Source organism: Daktulosphaira vitifoliae, unplaced genomic scaffold, assembly GCF_025091365.1.
Source record: "Daktulosphaira vitifoliae isolate Bord-2020 unplaced genomic scaffold, ASM2509136v1 Scaffold_1, whole genome shotgun sequence".
Lineage (NCBI taxonomy): Eukaryota > Metazoa > Arthropoda > Insecta > Hemiptera > Phylloxeridae > Daktulosphaira > Daktulosphaira vitifoliae.
In genome coordinates, this window is record NW_026099572.1 from 28,007,357 (window position 1) to 28,023,967 (window position 16,611).

Genomic DNA, 16,611 nt, shown 5'->3' on the forward strand with positions numbered 1-16,611 from the left:
AAAACAATAGCACTATGAATTCATGTTATAGTGTGGACGTGGCATAGTTGGACAAGTATAGATGATATCTGACAGTGATTAAAATCACTATCATAAGAAACGCAAATCTGTAGATAATGTTTAATTTTAAAAATTGATAGATTATTTAAAAAGTAAAATGAACTCGTATTTATTTCCTTAGTACACGTTTTATGATTTATAAGTGTAATATGTAAATAAATATTTATTATAGCAATTAAATATAGTATGAAATTGAGATTTAATAATTTAGTATAGTAATTTTTACGTAGAAATTACATGTTTGGTTGACAAATGTGTATAAAAACTGAAATGCTTAAAAAAAAAATTGTTACTTATTAATAAATTTATTGATCTACAAGGAATTTTCATCACAGACCAATTTTAGTATATGGACTAAATAATAAAATCAACTTAAACAGATCAAAAAAATTAGTTAAAAATGTTATTTTAAATTGAAATTTTGCACGGATTATTTTTAACATATTAAAAATCAATAATAACTTGATTTAAAATGTAAAAACATTCAATTAATGTTTACATGTGATTCTAATTAGTAATAATCTCAAAAATGAGGCGGCAGAAAAAATTTAATTTCAAACTTGAAATCAGCAAAAAATTTCGGTTTAGTAAAGTATATATTGGTCTATAATCATTAAAAAATATTTTATTTTCTGATATGAATTTACTGTGTAATTCAGTATAAAAACAAATTTTATACTCCTATTAATTTAGAGATATTTAATTTAAAAAAGTTTTTTACAATATATTTTGAGATATTTGTCTGAATTTCTAAAATAAATGATTTTTTTCCAATATTTGGTGATTATAAGTTCGACATGATTAATAATCGTGTTATTTAACGTAATGCTCAAGTGAGAGCAGAGAAAAATTAACGATAGACACAAAATAAAATATTTTAATATGAATAAGAAATTTTTTGTCACAAGGGCAGACTACAGTGTTCATGTTTTTTTTTTTTAATTTCCCGTTTCGCTGCGCTACAGTGTCTACGGGGCTACGAAATGTCGATAGCCTGGTAAGGCAACCACCTAGGTGAAGGCAACACTGAAAACATATCCTCTGGCGACACATAAAACACTGGGAAGGCCACCCGTAAAAACCAACCATGAAAATCACCATTTTAAAAATACAGTTATCGTTCCAGGAGTTTCGGAGACTCCAAGGCCGGCTGGGAAGAGTGTAATTGCAGGCTCGACCCGATCGTTATCCAGCGACTGCATCGAAACCGTTGGACTGTTGAGGCAGGGTCCAGGGGGCGTTCACCTTCAGCGAGATCCTGTCTCGGCACAAGAGTAATTCTACTCTAGCAGCTGCAGGCATGGGTCTAAGGAACTCAGTCGAGGCATATGATTATGCTAGCTGGCTAGCAAAGAACGCCAGGAAGTCGGCAAACACGCTCGGATCTACTCCCGAGCCGGTCATTGTGGCCGACGATCCCGAAGACGAATGTCTTCGAGGAAAAAGGAAGGAGGCATCTCCAACGGCGCACCGAACGGGCGGGATCGTCTTGGAGGAAACTCCTCCAGATGCACCAATCTCTTAAATTGATACTCTTGGAAAGGCTCCCGAGATTAAGCGGAGGAAGTGCGGGGAGATTGCGGCTGCCGACCTCTTTCACAAGGACGGCACGCCGCGGTCTAATCTGCTCGAGCTCGAGGTCTGTTCTCACAGACTGTCTTTCCCTGAAGTACAGGCAGGCGTCACGACTCGAGAACACCGTTCTCGTCGTGCCCCCTCACGACCACGTTAGATCGTGCAGACAGCCTGTAGTGGTCCCGACCGGACCGGTGCGTGCTTCTCGCGTAAGACAGAGGGCCACCGGGCTAGGGACTGCCCCAGAAAAGTGGGAGGACCGGAGAAGTCCTGTCCTCTTTGTGTTTGTGTTAATTTTGTGTTCTCGTGATTTATGTGCCAACCCACAGCGAAGTCCTACTCCCACCTACACTTGATGCGACTTGGGCAACGGATCCTACTCTGGTATCCGGCTAATGGAGGAGACCACGCCGTGTTGTGACTCAGCTCTCGATTAACTTCAGGCTGAGTCACATCACGGCAGTGTGAGTTTTAATGCGACGTTGGGCGCCCTGAAGCAATACCTTACAGTAGTTCCAGGGCGTCCAACATTAAGTCGACCGTGAAAAAAAAAAAAAAAGACTACAGTGATCCTTGATATTTATTGAACTTATTCAATTTAAATGAGATAAAAATTAAATGAACTCTGAATTTTTTTTTCACCTCAAAAAAGAATTAAGAAAAAATGCAATTTAGAACGAGCATGGTTCGAACTTTGTACCTTAAGCGTATAGAATAGAATTATATTCAACGCAACTGCCGTGAATTATATAAATGTCAACTATAAATAATTATATAAGCTTGTTCAAAAATTCAAAGCAGCTTTTCTTAACTTTGAATAGGCAAAATAAAAATAAAAATAATTATAAATTTATATTTAATGCAAGTAAGATTCATGTAAATTTTATAAAATTTAGTTGAATCAATACTATGGTAAACCCTTATAAAGTATTTTAAAGTAAATAAAAAATAACATAAAATTTGAACACAAAAATAGCATGTTTTTTAACTATCATTTGTATATAGAAGATAAGTCGTCAGGACAAATTTTTAATTTAATTTATAGTTTGTAACATAAGCTTTAATTTAACATTTGTTTTATGGACGCAGTATTTCAGTAACATTTTCAAAACTTAAGTTGAAAAAGTTGAGTTTGCCCCCTATGAGCAGGTAAAGGGTCAGATTTTTAAAAAAATTATATCAAATAAAATGAAAATACCTAAGATTTCAAAGGAAAAAAACTATTTAATTTCATTTATTTTTTAATAAGTTATAGCAAAACAAAAGAAAAAAAGTAAAAAATATGACATTTACTGTTTTTAAAAATCGTAATTTTTTGAGGACATCCACAGTTTACGGGGAATGAAGGAAAATTTTTCAATTTTTTATGGGTAATGTTTTCAACTAGATACGATTTGTGATCTTTTGAAGTATGGTTGAAAGAAATTGGTTAGTATAGTATAGTTGAGAAAAATTGATCCAATGAGAGTTGAGAAATAGTAGTGACAGACAAAAAAAAAAAAATAAACACATTATGATAAAATTAATACCTACTCAGTTTTGCATCAAAGCTAAAAATTTAGTTATTTATGTTTAAATAACTTTTAGACATTAACCTTGCTGACGACATACTTTATTTGAAATGCATATCATTAACCAAAATATTAGGGAAGAATTAATTATATATCAATATTTTTTTTCACCGTTCTACAAAAAAGTAGTAACTATCTTATTTTTACAGTTTTTCAGAATGTTCGAATGATTTGATCATAACATTGACATATTATACATTGTTGAATGCATTGAGAAAGGACAATCCAAAAAAATATTTTTTTTTCCAACATTTTTATAGAATATCTACTCCAATTTTGTTTTTTAGATTGTTTAATTTATTAACAACCCGTAAAAGTAATTGCAGACAGATTATTTTGGGTGCTTAGTAATAATAATATTTACTTAAGCTAAATAACATACAAAAAAAAATGTTTTTTCTATTGTTGGATTCTCTTTCCAAGTTAAATTCAATTATGTTGTTATTAGAAAATTAGAGGAAATTACATTTTTTTTGTATACCTATGTAACATCCTAAGTATTTTACTTCTTTAGACTTTTATCATATTATATTAATATACTGTAGTTTAAAATGAAAAAAGAAAATCTATATTGACATGAGGTTCACTAAAGCAAAAAATCAAACAACTTTTGCAAAAAATAACTGATTTTTTAGTTTTTTGCATAATAACAGAATACCAAAATATTTCTAAATTATATGTTTACTTAATGAATTATATGATTAATAAAGAAAAACATTCCAACAACATGTCATCTATGATAAATCAGTCTATTAATTATAAAATTATGTAATATTTGGTGAATAATTAATATAATTAAAATTTTTTTTTAAATTTGCATTATAACGTTTGCTGAAGTACTTTAAAACACTGTTAGGTATCTATCAATAATGATTTAAAAAATGTCTTAAATAAACTTAAACACACTAATTGCCTTCTAAGCTTAACTTGCTTTTCATTTTAAAAATAGATAAAAAACATACTACTTTGTTAGATTCTAATTTTGCTTTGGTAGCTAACTCCACTTGTGTTTCTAGTATTTGTGATACAAGTTGACTTTTATCATTGTCCTATCAAATAAAATATTTAAATAAATATATTTTGTTTACGTGAAATTGAATTTCAATAACTTTACTTGAGCCTCAATTGTATTTAGTTTGCTTGCATTATCAACAACTTCAATAGAAACAATATTATCATCAATATCATTTAAGTCGTCATTTTTTGAAAAAAAATTGTCAGAATACTTAGGAAGTCTTTAAGATATAATTGTGAAATACTCAATTAATTCAATTTTTTTAAATTACACATTATGGTTTTACTCACTCAGGAAGAGAACTCAATTGTATTCGTCTATTAGGGGCTGGAGGTCTTGAACTTTTAGGCCTTAATGGTTTATTTATACTATTCAATTCATTTAATTTTCGAAGTTGCTGTTCATCAACTTTGTTCTTTTTAGGTGATTTTTGTTTAACACTCTCATTATTAGATTCATTTTTTAAAAGAATTTTATTAGAATTGTTTTCCCTAAAATACATTGAATTTTAATCAAAAATTTATATTATGTATACTTAAATTTGAATAAAGAACTCTAATCATAATAAATTTAATGTCATAAAACCGAAACCAAAAATTAATATCTTAGTAAAAAAATACTACACTTAAAATTATATCTTAAATAGTAATTATTATATAAGCAGTAAGTTTCCAAGTTCAAAATGTAAATCAGAACAACTAGTGTATGTTATTAAAGTATTATACATTGTAAATTATAATATATTATGTTCAGTAAGTATGAAAACATATTTCTATTGTTTTCGTTTATAAAATTGACCTGTTTCCTTACTTACTGAAAATAGTTTTTTACTATAGAGATATATTTTGAAACTTAAGGAAATTTATTATATATATTTACTATATAATTTATTGTCTCCTAGTAATAGAATCACTTTATTATTATGGGTAACATTAATATAACACATTGCATTAGTTGAATAGTGGTATCTTACTCTTTGTCACCATTCAATTTTTTTTCATTTACTTCAATACCAACTTTTTCATTAACTTGTTCAACAAAATTACTTAAAGATTCATCAAGTTTTGTCAAGACTTGGCCAACAGTTGGTTCACTTTTATTGGATGTATATTCAGCAGTTTCTTGAGATTTTATTTCAATTGATTCATCTTTATCCAATGATTTGTTTTTATTTATGTTTTGAATATTATTTCTAACTGATTCCTTTTTTTTTGTCTTAAAATTTGTCTTTTGAGAATTTTTATTCTATAAAAATATAGAAATTTTTAATTATCAAAAATAAATCACTAGAATTATAACAATATGAATAATTTGTAAATGAGAATGAGAAAATTTATTAAAATGATTTTTAAAAACATTAATGAGATAAAAATAAAAACAAAACTAAAAATTTTTCAAGTAAAACTATCTAATAAAAAATTTAATTGTATTATATTATAAAATAGTTGAAATTACATAATTTTTAGTTTCAACTTAACTTTTCTTACTCAGAGAAAAGTAATTATGTTCATATTATTCAAAATATGACTTTTGACAATAACATTTAAGTATGAAAACTATTGTTATTAAATAGGTCAATTAGGGTAACAATGAAAAATAAAATTTTTACTTTGAAATTTGTATATTATTTATATTTCATTACACCTCATCATATTATAATAATTGATCAAAGTCTACATTACTTACTTCAGTCATAATATTAATTATAAAAACAAGAAAATTATTAAAAAGTCTATTTCTTTTATAGTGCATCTACTTTAAATATACTTCAAATAAACATTTTATAAAATATTTAAATTATACATAGAGATAAAATAACAGTTGTCGTAACACAGGAAAGAGTAAAACAATGGTGTAAGGTGTGAATGTGTAACTGTGTGTACGAAGATGAATATGAGGAGGTGGTGCCTGCTGTCTAGGTATTCACGTGCGTGTTGTCGTACAGCAGTCACCGTGCTCGGCTGACACTCCGGGTTAGCTGTGGGTGTCGAAAGGCTGTTGTTATAGGAAGGGAGAATAAGAGTAACACCTAGGTATGAGGTGCAGACGAAGTGCAAGACACAAATACCAGGTGTACGCAAAAGGAGCCCAAAGTATGAGGTGCAGACGAAGTGCAAGACACAAGTACTTTAAAGAGAGAACGGGGTAGCCGAGTATAAGGTGCAGACGAAGTGCAAGACACAAATACTGGGCGTACCAGATAAGGAGTATAACAAAGTACGAGGTGCAGACGAAGTGCAAGACACAAGTACTTTAGTTATTAGGAGAGGATAATGAAGTACGAGGTGCAGACGAAGTGCAAGACACAAGTACTTCAAAGAGAGAACGGGGTAGCCGAGTATAAGGTGCAGACGAAGTGCAAGACACAAATACTGGGCGTACCAGATAAGGAGTATAACAAAGTACGAGGTGCAGACGAAGTGCAAGACACAAGTACTTTAGTTATTAGGAGAGGATAATGAAGTACGAGGTGCAGACGAAGTGCAAGACACAAGTACTTCAGAGAGAGAACGGGGTAGCCGAGTATAAGGTGCAGACGAAGTGCAAGACACAAATACTAGGCGTACCAGGTGAGGAAAGATAACAGAGTACGAGGTGCAGACGAAGTGCAAGACACAAGTACTCTGAAATGTCGAGGAAAAGAGTATATAGGTTAGAAAAGGAATAAACAAAGACTTTACTTTAAACAGTAAGCCGGACAGCGACAACCGAGTACTGAGACTGATGAATGACACAAGGCACTGGAGTCGACTGACCACGATGGTCAGGTCTATTGGGTTTTTATAATAATTACACTTATTGCCGATTTGGCAATAAATATTATTTGTTAATTCATCAGTCTCAGGCAGCGGATGTGCTGTCTGTATTTTATTAAAATAATTCTCACGATTATGAAAATGTGACACCATCACACAGTATAATGGTGGTATTTATTTAAATGAAAACTTTTATTTGAAATAAGATATTATAATGACTACATTTTTATAATAAAGTTTTAAAACCTTTAAAAGTAAAAAAATTAAGAAAAATTTCTTAGCAAGTGCAAAAATAATTGATAATAATTTAAATCATGTAGTCAAATTTAAGTACATAGTAATTTCATTAATTAGTTTCTTGTTAAGCAAAAAACTTGAAAGCTAGAAGATTACCCAGAAAATCTTTAATTACATTTAACATAAATAATTGATTTTGTTATAATTAATAAACAATTGTTATTTACATAATTTCCTCTATAATTTAAACAGAATTTTTTTTTTAATTTTCATTCGAGAAAATCAGATTTTATATTAAATATCGTGGTTTCAAGTAAGTGCTATAGCAAAAAAAAAAAAGAAATTGTATTTATAACACTAGTCCAACTTATAAACCGAAACATTTTCTTTAAGATGTAAAAAAAAAATGAGAAACAAATTCTTAAAAATTCCAGATTTTTTGAAGAGGCAATACCCCATACCCATTGGACTAAAGTGGAACGATCTCCATCTAAATTTATGAAATAACCTAATTTATTTACTAAAAATGGTATTTTAAAAGAATTACAAACTAGCCAAAAAAGATGACAAAAAACATTATGTTGTATTTTAATTAAAAAATTGTCTAATCTTCCATCTAGAGAATAATTTTTTTTATGCACATATTACAGCACTAATTATGTCTTAATCAGGTTATAATATAAAGTGCATTGGAGAAAACTTTTTGCTTAATTAAGAAAAAAGTTTGCACATCTGAAAATTACTTAAATATAAACAAAAGCTATCAAAATACCTTTTGAAAATATTATTATGGATACATCTTACCGAATTAAATTAATTTGGGTTTTTTCACTGAGTGTTTCCACCAAAGTGTAGTTACTATTATTTGTATAAACTATCTCTATATGAATACTAACTAGGGTGGTCCTTAAAATACAAATTTTCAAAATTTGATTTATGCGCACCAAAAAATTGTTCTAATACATGTAAAAATAAGCTGTGCAAAATTTGGTGTCAATAGGTTGATGTTAACACGTGCCACAAGAGGGTTGAAAATCCGATCAAAAGGGTAGTTTTTCAGTTTTGTGTTTTATCTTAAAATGTATGATTTTTACGTAAAAATTTATAAGAAAGAAATTATACATTTAATTATTTTACATAAAAAAGTTCATTAGCAAAAAACTCATTAATCAATTATTTATCCCCTAAAAGTCAAAAATTCCATAAATGTTATGTTTACCAGTAAAATTCATGTATTTCGACAATTTAAATATATAAGATGATCCGTTCAAGTAATAAAACAAATTTTCATGTAAAACTTGTTTAAAATTTAATTTTCTATAATTTTTGTAGAAAAAAAAATTGTTTTCCTTGTTTTCTGGCTAGGTAATTAAGAAAACTTATAAATAACAATTATTTTTCTATGATAAATAAACAAATAAATGATATATTAAAAAAATTAGCGATTTTTTTTTCAAACTCAAATAAATTAAGCAAACAAATACTAAAAAAAATGTGAAAAATGATCTTAAAGTTCATATAAAATTATAAAATTAAAAATAATTTTTCTAGTAAACACCATATAAAAAAAAAAAAATTGTTTTTGATTGGATTATTGATTGTTATCCATCAATGTAGTTTAGAACAATCACCATATTGTGATCTATAATCATTAATAACTTGTAGTAGAAAATCTTTTTGTTCTTCATTATGAGTTAATATTTCATTGTAATCTTGCATAAGTTTTACACCTTTCTCTGCTATATCGTTTGTCACAAGAAGATTAGATAAAACTTTCAAACCATTTTGAAAATCAGAATTTTCAACACAGCTATGAGGATGAGTTTACAAAAAATCTATTGCTATATTAAGCCTTTTAAACAAATTCAACGATTCTGCCGATACAAAGTCATTAAGTTCTTTTTTTAAAAATAGTTTAGTATCATTTAGGTTTATTGTAATTTTTTTTTTTGATGTCTCTCTTGATGCCTCAACCATTTATAGTTTAATATCTGCCAGTACTCTGTAATCAAAAAATGCTAAAGCTACATTTTCAGGTGACAAATACCATAAATGCCCTGAAAATTTTAGTGTTGTAACTTTAGATATAAAAGAATCAGGATAATTAATTAAAACTTTTAAGAAACATTAATCATTAAATGATGATTGTATGGCAATAGATTCCTTAAACCAACCCTCGGCATGACTTTTTACCAAAAATACACAAATATCACCAAATGCATGTTTTTCTCGTATTTTAAGCTTGAACTCTTTTCTGAACATGTATATTTTTAGCAAATAAATTGGTTTAGACATCAATCTAGCGTGATGAAAAGCACCAAGGTAGTAAAATTTTACACCAATAAGGGGTGTTGCACCCACAAAAATAACACATAACTCGAGAAATTCTTTGTAGTCATTTCTACATTGTTGATTCATTAATGTTTCCAAATAAAATTTTATTACATTATTTTTAGTGCGTTCAACTGTATTTTTCATAATTATATCATTGATACCAATATCAAAATTCAGCAAATCTAGAAAAGTCCAACTTTCTTTAAATTTTTTAAAAATTGGTACATCTGAATCAGTTGTACATAAACTAAATTTAACCTTGAAAACATTTTTTAGTACTAATTCCAAAATATGTCTACGACATGGTAAATACAACATATTATGCTCTAGTTGTTCAAGCAATATACATGCATCATTTAAGCGACCTTAATTAGAAGCTGTTGTGTCACAACACAAGGCCTGTATTTTATCTTTTACATCTCTAACTTGTAATAAATCAAAAATTTGATTTGCCCGATTCTCGCCAGAACCACTCTTAATTTTTGGGATTTCAAGTAATTGACTTACTCCCTATTTTTTTTAAACAACTTTTACATGCAATTTTTTTTTATAAAATGAACGGTTCATCGTAATATTTAAATTGCCGAAATATATGAATTTTAATGGTAAACATAATATTTATGGAACTTTTGACTTTTTGTGAATAAATAATTGATTAACGAGTTTTTTGCTAATGAACTTTTTTATGTAAAATAATTAAATGTATAATTTCTTTCTTATAAATTTTTACGTAAAAATCATACATTTTGAGATAAAATACAATAACTGAAAAATTATCCTTTTGATTGAATTTTTAACCCTCTTGCGGCACGTGCTAATCTATTAGAACTAAATTTTGCACAGCTTATTTTTACATGTATTAGAACAATTTTTTGGTGCGCATAAATCGAATTTTGAAAATGGGTATTTTAAGGACCATCCTAATATATACAGAGTGATTCTTTAAACACTATCCACTCAATTCTCTTAAAATATTAATTTTTTTTTTGGATTTTTTTAGTTGCATGTGTATCTCCAATTATCTTTTAAAAAATATATTTTACGTTTATTACTTATATTTTATAGGGTGGTTAACCCTATTTTTTTAAATGACTACATACATATATTTAAATAGCTTATTTAATAGAAGAAAATGATAACAACAGTGGCGTAGATACGATTATTTTTTGGGAGGGGGGGTTTATTTAATATTAAATTTTTTGGAGGAAAGACAAGGGAGATTCTATTTTTATTATTAGACATTCCTCAGTATCATTTATCCTCACGTCTAGGTAAAAAAATGTTAATACCTTCTGAAATACTGGTTTAAATGTTGATATACCAAATTATTTTTTTAATAACATTGTTTACTCAGAACCAAACATTCAAATGGAAAACCAAATTACTATGATTCAATAAGAGGTGCACACAATAAATCTCCAAGATTAAGTGCATGTGAAATTTTTGTCCACCTCTCTAACAACTAAAACTAAAAAACTCAAGAAAGTAATATATCAAAAGATTACATTAGCATCAATTCCATTAACAATGGTTATTAATAGTTCTAATGTTTTTGTAACTTCAAGACCTGCAACAATCTTGGAAGGTTTTGCTAAAATTTGCTTACCAGTAGTTAATTCTGTAAATAATAATTATTAAAAATATATGTTAAATTTTTTCATTTGGACTTATTTATTTTATTTAATATCAACTTACGAACATTTATGATGAGTTTTTCCAAGAATTTTACTTTTTTATCTTTTGTAACTACATTTTGAGATTTTAATTCATCATCACTGAAAATTCCTGATAAATACCCAGTATTATGAATTATCTGCAAGTTTGAAAAATTAAAAGAAATAAATATATTAGTATAATATTATTATACATTTAGTTTGAAAAAATATTATAATTTAAAATTAATTTTAATCATTTATCTCAGAAAAATTATTATTCTACAAGATAAAATAATTATTTTAATATTCTTGGATTGACTTTTTTAAACTATATACTATATTTTAGAATAAATAAAAATTTAAATAATTTTTTTTACTTTCATTAAGTGATATGCCATTAGGAATAATTCCCGAGAACAGGATTTATTCCTCTACCCCAAGCAAATTTTTCTCTAAAAAAACCACAAATTTTATGTGAATGATGTATGACTGTAACAATTTGAAAACCTTAGTTTTCATAATTATTAACACTTAAATAAAAGTACGGGAATTAAATCTAAGGTTTGATTACTTTTATATTTTTTTTTGTTTCTTAACATTCCTACTTTTCTGACCTTGTTAATAATATCTTACTAATATCTGCTGATATACAAAAGTGAAACAACTGGCTAAAAAAACTGAAGTATATATTATTTCAAGGGAGAAGATTATCAACTTTTAAAATGAAAAAATTACATTATATTTTAAACTTTTAAAAATATTGTGGGAATCATAGTTCAACAATCTGTTTTGTACATCTGTGGTAAAAATGCAAAAACTGACAAATAACAATAATAAATTTTTTTAATTTTTCATAACTAATATAACCAAGTATGTTTTTTTATCTTGTACCAAAAAAGTGACAAATCAAATTTATCAAGAAGGCTTGTTTGTTTATTTCAGAAATGGTAATTTCCATAAGGAAATTTTTTAATTTGTTTTTCTTGCCTTAACAATTTATAAAAAAGAAATATACTTATATATATTTATATATATATATATGTATTTTAAAGTAATCAAAACAAAGTATTTAACAAAGAGATTGAATAGAAGTAGAATTGTATAAAAACGAATACATTCACATTAAAAATTTAAATAATTTATAAAAGTGAGTTATATATTCTTGAGTTTAAATAAAATGTAAAAATAGGATATTTTTAAGTTTGGAAATCCTCCAGGGAAGTTTCCTTATGAAATTACCATCATTAATTTTTGAGAATTGCACATAACACATTTACTTACCTATAATTTTAAATTTAAGATAATAAATGTAATTTTTGTATTTCTAAAAAGATAAATATTTCAGAAAATGTATCAATACTTTTTAAATATTCATAGAGAAATATATGCAATAAATATTTATTATTTTGAAAATAAACACAAATATAGTTATTAGAATACTAGAAAAATTTATATACAGTAATAATATAGTAATACTATTACTAATAGTTATGATGAATTTAGTTAGATAAAATCAAATTCTAATAGAATAATTAATTAAATTTTTTTTTGGTTTAACTTACATTAGTTATTATATCATGTAGAAATTTGAATGGTGGTTTATTAAGTAACTTATTTGTTAATTGAGGTTTTCTAATGTACTTGCTGAGAGACAATTTTACAAGGTTCACAAGTTCTTCATTAGTAGGATCGGTCATTTCTATTTTAGTTTATTTATTAATTCATAAATCAATAATTTTATTAAGTTTCAATGATTTAAATTAATTGTATAGTTTAAAACAAAAACTTATTTGTTGAGGTTAAAACTATTAATCCATTAAAGTTAAATGGATAATAAGAAAGGCACAAACTAAGATTTTAGTTTGTGGTTAAAGGTAAGAAGTAATCAATATTTCATTACAAAGCATAGATATCAATAGACTATATTTCAATGTTATGGAGCTGTAACCAAGGAGACAGTTTTTATATAATGTCTTTATTGAATTAAATTTATAATATAATAATAATTATTTGATGTTGTAAACAGAGTTATCCTTTAATAATTCAATTATTTTGTTTTAAAATGAGGAGACAACTGATTATTGTATTGAAATTTTCAACTGTGATTTGATTATATTTACCCTTTAAATTGAAATATTCATTTAAACATTTTTATGTAACTTTTTCTTTTGTCTTCGGCGTTTTTTTTTTAAACTAAAATTACATACTTCAATTTTTTTTTGAAGTGAATCAGGATATAAAGAACAATTAGAATTGCAGTTCATCTTATCATTACATTTTTGTTGATCAGTTGTTAATTTTATATTTTTTTGTACTTGTTCTTGTACATTTTTCAAATTTTGATGTATGGTGCTTTGGGATTCATGTCCCATAGGTTCATGCTGTTTTAATTTACTAATAAAATGTTGTAAAGAGTATAATTGATTTTTTTCAATATGTAAATGAGTAATTGCTATTTCATTACTGTTTACTAGTCTTTTATCTATTGCATATTTTAAATGCTTCTGTTTCATTTTAGAAATTACAGCATCTATATTTCCTGATTTAAAGATATTTTCATAGTAAACATAACTTTTTCCAATAATACTATAAAATAATAAGGATACCTTTTAATTGTGAAAAATTACTGTATATTCATTATATTAAATCAATGTACCTTCGATTGTAAGCCAATTCATCAGTCATAGTGAAGTAATATAATGTTGAAAATACTTAGATAATTTAATAACTCTATTTTTCTTATACAAAATATTGAAGATGAGAATTTTGTAATAATATAAGGACACGCTCTGTAAAATCAAATTGAATAATTTTAGGAGACGTTAGATTTGATAAGTGTGCGGTGCTTGATTAAGATAAAATCGTCCATTATTTTTTATCAGTTGATAACCCTTCTGTTTCTGAAACTGGATTTTCCGTGTTATCTAACTACCTAAGTCTTTTTCATAGAGATCCTATAGGTGTGATTATTTTTTGAACATTTGAGATGCTTTTTACCGTTTTTTTCTAATAACAACTACTGATGGTAGAAAATTTTGTGTCCGTTTAATATAAATTATAACCGAATACCAATGTAATAAATAACATTATATTTTAATATAAAGAACAAATATTACTGCGTTTATTGAATAACTATTTTTGACGCTGTAGTGGCAAAGTTTTTAACATTCTTTTTTTGTTATGCTATTGTTTACATTGACGTAGTTTGCATTGTTACTAAACAAAGGTAATCATTATGTAATTAATTAATTTTAGTTTTTAATTTAGGCCATAGTTACAAATTAAAAAAAAATTATATATCCAAAATTAGTTTATATTTCTTTAAAATGTTAATATAGATATAGTAATTTGATGTTCACTGACATTCCGGATAAATTTTAAGTGGATTAATACTTTATTTTATCGAATATTTTTATATATTATGTGTAGAGTTTGGGACATGATGCATTTATAAATTTTATTTTAGTTATCCCAAGTACATAAATTATAAATTCAAAGTAATATTTGTTTTTCTTACGCCTAATAAATGTATATTAATTAGGATTTTAGTTTGGAGAGTGAGTGGGATGATCATTTCACCCTAGAAAAAAAATGTTCCTGTGGTACAACAAATTTTATAAATGCTTAAAGTCTTAAACTCTAATTATGAGTTATTTTAAAATTAGAGGTATATGAATATTTCTATACTTTAAAATTATCAGTAACTATTAAGTGCATAGTGCGGCGTAGTATACTTTTAAAATACTGCCAAGCTCTAAATTTAAGCTTTGTTCGCTGCTGTTGGGCAACTACATTACAATTTAAATGATGATAAACACTATGTCTGTAAATATACAAGGCTATCAAAAAACCACTAAATAATAATTTCTCAGGATACATTAGTCCAATCTTCAAAATTGACTTGTTTAAACCTACCTAATAGTTTAAAAAAAGGAATTATTAAATAATAAATTGAATATTCATTGATAGCTAAAATATTCTTTTAATTACACTAAATAATTGTTTATATATTCATAAATAAATTTTAAACTAGAAAAAATAAGAACATAAATTATTAGTCAAATAGTATTGAGTTTTTTTTTATTTGTAAAATTAACATTTTATTTAACATTATAATAGTAAATTATTTAAAGTAAAACATCTATAATAATAGTTTTATTTTATGAAAACTGTTAAGAAAAACACTTTTTGATAACTTATTACTAAATTAAATGTGTGATTGTCAAATAAAATAATTGTTTAATAAGAATTAATCACTTGTGGCTAATATTATTTAAAATTAAATGTATATTTTTAATTTTAAATAATTGTTCTTGGCCCATTTTGTACAGTGCACATTTTTATAGTATATTTAGTTAATAAAATTACACTTAATTGATATAATAATTTTTTTAGATTATTTCTAAAATTCTTAAACTGTCATTGACAATATAATGAAATTTTAGCATAAGTTAACATGTATATATGATATTTGTTTTTTTAATGTTGCGAAATAATTGACGGTTACAGTTTATTCCTAGTTTTGTTTCTTAAATAATATTAAAGTTACAGTGTTCTGTAATTATTGTTGTTACACAAGATAGCATGTTAAACATACTCTTTTGTTTTTAACTTAAAGTAAGTTTTACATATTTTTTGATTAGTAAATTCAGTGACCTTTAAAATTAGGTTATTGTATAATCAAAATATTTGGTTATTGAGTTAGAATTTTTAGTGAAACGTTAAACATTAAATTTATCTAAAGGTATACATACATTAAGTATAATTTTAAAGCAAAGTTTTTCTATATAATTCTCATTTAAAATTTTTTTTTTTATTTCATAATTGTTGATTGAATCAATGAAAAAATGTTTCCATTATGTATGCTTCGTTAAAATTGTTCTTATTTGTTTCATTTATAATTATTAATTTAACTTTTTTCATGTTTATTCTTTATATTTATATATTTACTTTGAATGATTAGTTTCTTCCAATGGCAATATCATAGTAGTTATGACGTCTCTATTTCAAAATAGATTTACAAAATGTTTTGATCATGTTTGGATTTATATAGCCTACTATATTGATTATTTAAAAGGAATACCTTTACTTCAGATTTGTAATTTGAGGGAAATAAGATTAAGCAATTCTTCATTAACTTTTGATGTTCATTAATTTCTTAAATTTATAACTCTATTTTATATGATATAGATTTATTCGAGAGTTAAGTAATTAATATATAATTATATTATATTATCATTTTGATTAAATTTAGTTAACTAATGCAAACAATTTTTTATATCTTATATCTAGTTTCTACAGTTGTAAAGTTGTAAATAAAAATACTTTTAAATGAGTTTTAAGTCATTCAGTAGACAATCATAAGTATTCCAGTTTTTTAGAAAACTCGATTCATACATTTTAATTTT

The 16,611-nt window shown here is 26.1% G+C and overlaps 2 protein-coding genes and 1 long non-coding RNA gene across 9 annotated transcripts in view; 2 read left to right on the top strand and 1 right to left on the bottom strand.

Annotated features, from left to right (window-relative positions):
• Positions 1 to 14,075, bottom strand: part of LOC126895429 (TRAF3-interacting protein 1) — a 16,698-nt gene extending 2,623 nt beyond the window's left edge. The window contains exons 1-9 of one of the 6 annotated variants that reach the window (XM_050667274.1): positions 13,860 to 14,075; positions 13,668 to 13,789; positions 12,766 to 13,597; positions 11,244 to 11,361; positions 11,054 to 11,166; positions 5,195 to 5,466; positions 4,512 to 4,712; positions 4,321 to 4,441; positions 4,169 to 4,255 (exon numbers count right to left, since the gene is read on the bottom strand). In XM_050667274.1, coding sequence (XP_050523231.1) covers positions 4,169 to 4,255; positions 4,321 to 4,441; positions 4,512 to 4,712; positions 5,195 to 5,466; positions 11,054 to 11,166; positions 11,244 to 11,361; positions 12,766 to 12,900 — 1,047 coding nt within the window. In that variant the 5' untranslated portion in view covers positions 12,901 to 13,597; positions 13,668 to 13,789; positions 13,860 to 14,075. Of the gene's footprint in view, positions 1 to 4,168; positions 4,256 to 4,320; positions 4,442 to 4,511; positions 4,713 to 5,194; positions 5,467 to 11,053; positions 11,167 to 11,243; positions 11,362 to 11,580; positions 11,656 to 12,765; positions 13,790 to 13,859 lie in introns of those variants that run through there. The other 5 variants (XM_050667273.1, XM_050667275.1, XM_050667271.1 and 2 more) reach the window with 5 other exon arrangements.
• Positions 6,087 to 7,097, top strand: LOC126895436 (uncharacterized). 2 transcript variants are annotated; one of them, XR_007701652.1, is made up of 3 exons: positions 6,087 to 6,321; positions 6,382 to 6,506; positions 6,567 to 7,097. It is a non-coding gene; the product is annotated as an uncharacterized LOC126895436 (long non-coding RNA). The 2 variants fall into 2 exon arrangements; XR_007701651.1 differs by having other exon boundaries at positions 6,382 to 6,445; positions 6,507 to 7,096.
• Positions 14,076 to 14,283: 208 nt separating the features above from the next.
• LOC126895427 (segmentation protein cap'n'collar) overlaps positions 14,284 to 16,611 on the top strand; it is a 54,627-nt gene continuing 52,299 nt past the window's right edge. Inside the window, exon 1 of the mRNA XM_050667264.1 lies at positions 14,284 to 14,429. The gene's annotated coding sequence lies outside the window, so the exon portion shown is untranslated. The remainder of the gene's footprint in view (positions 14,430 to 16,611) is intronic.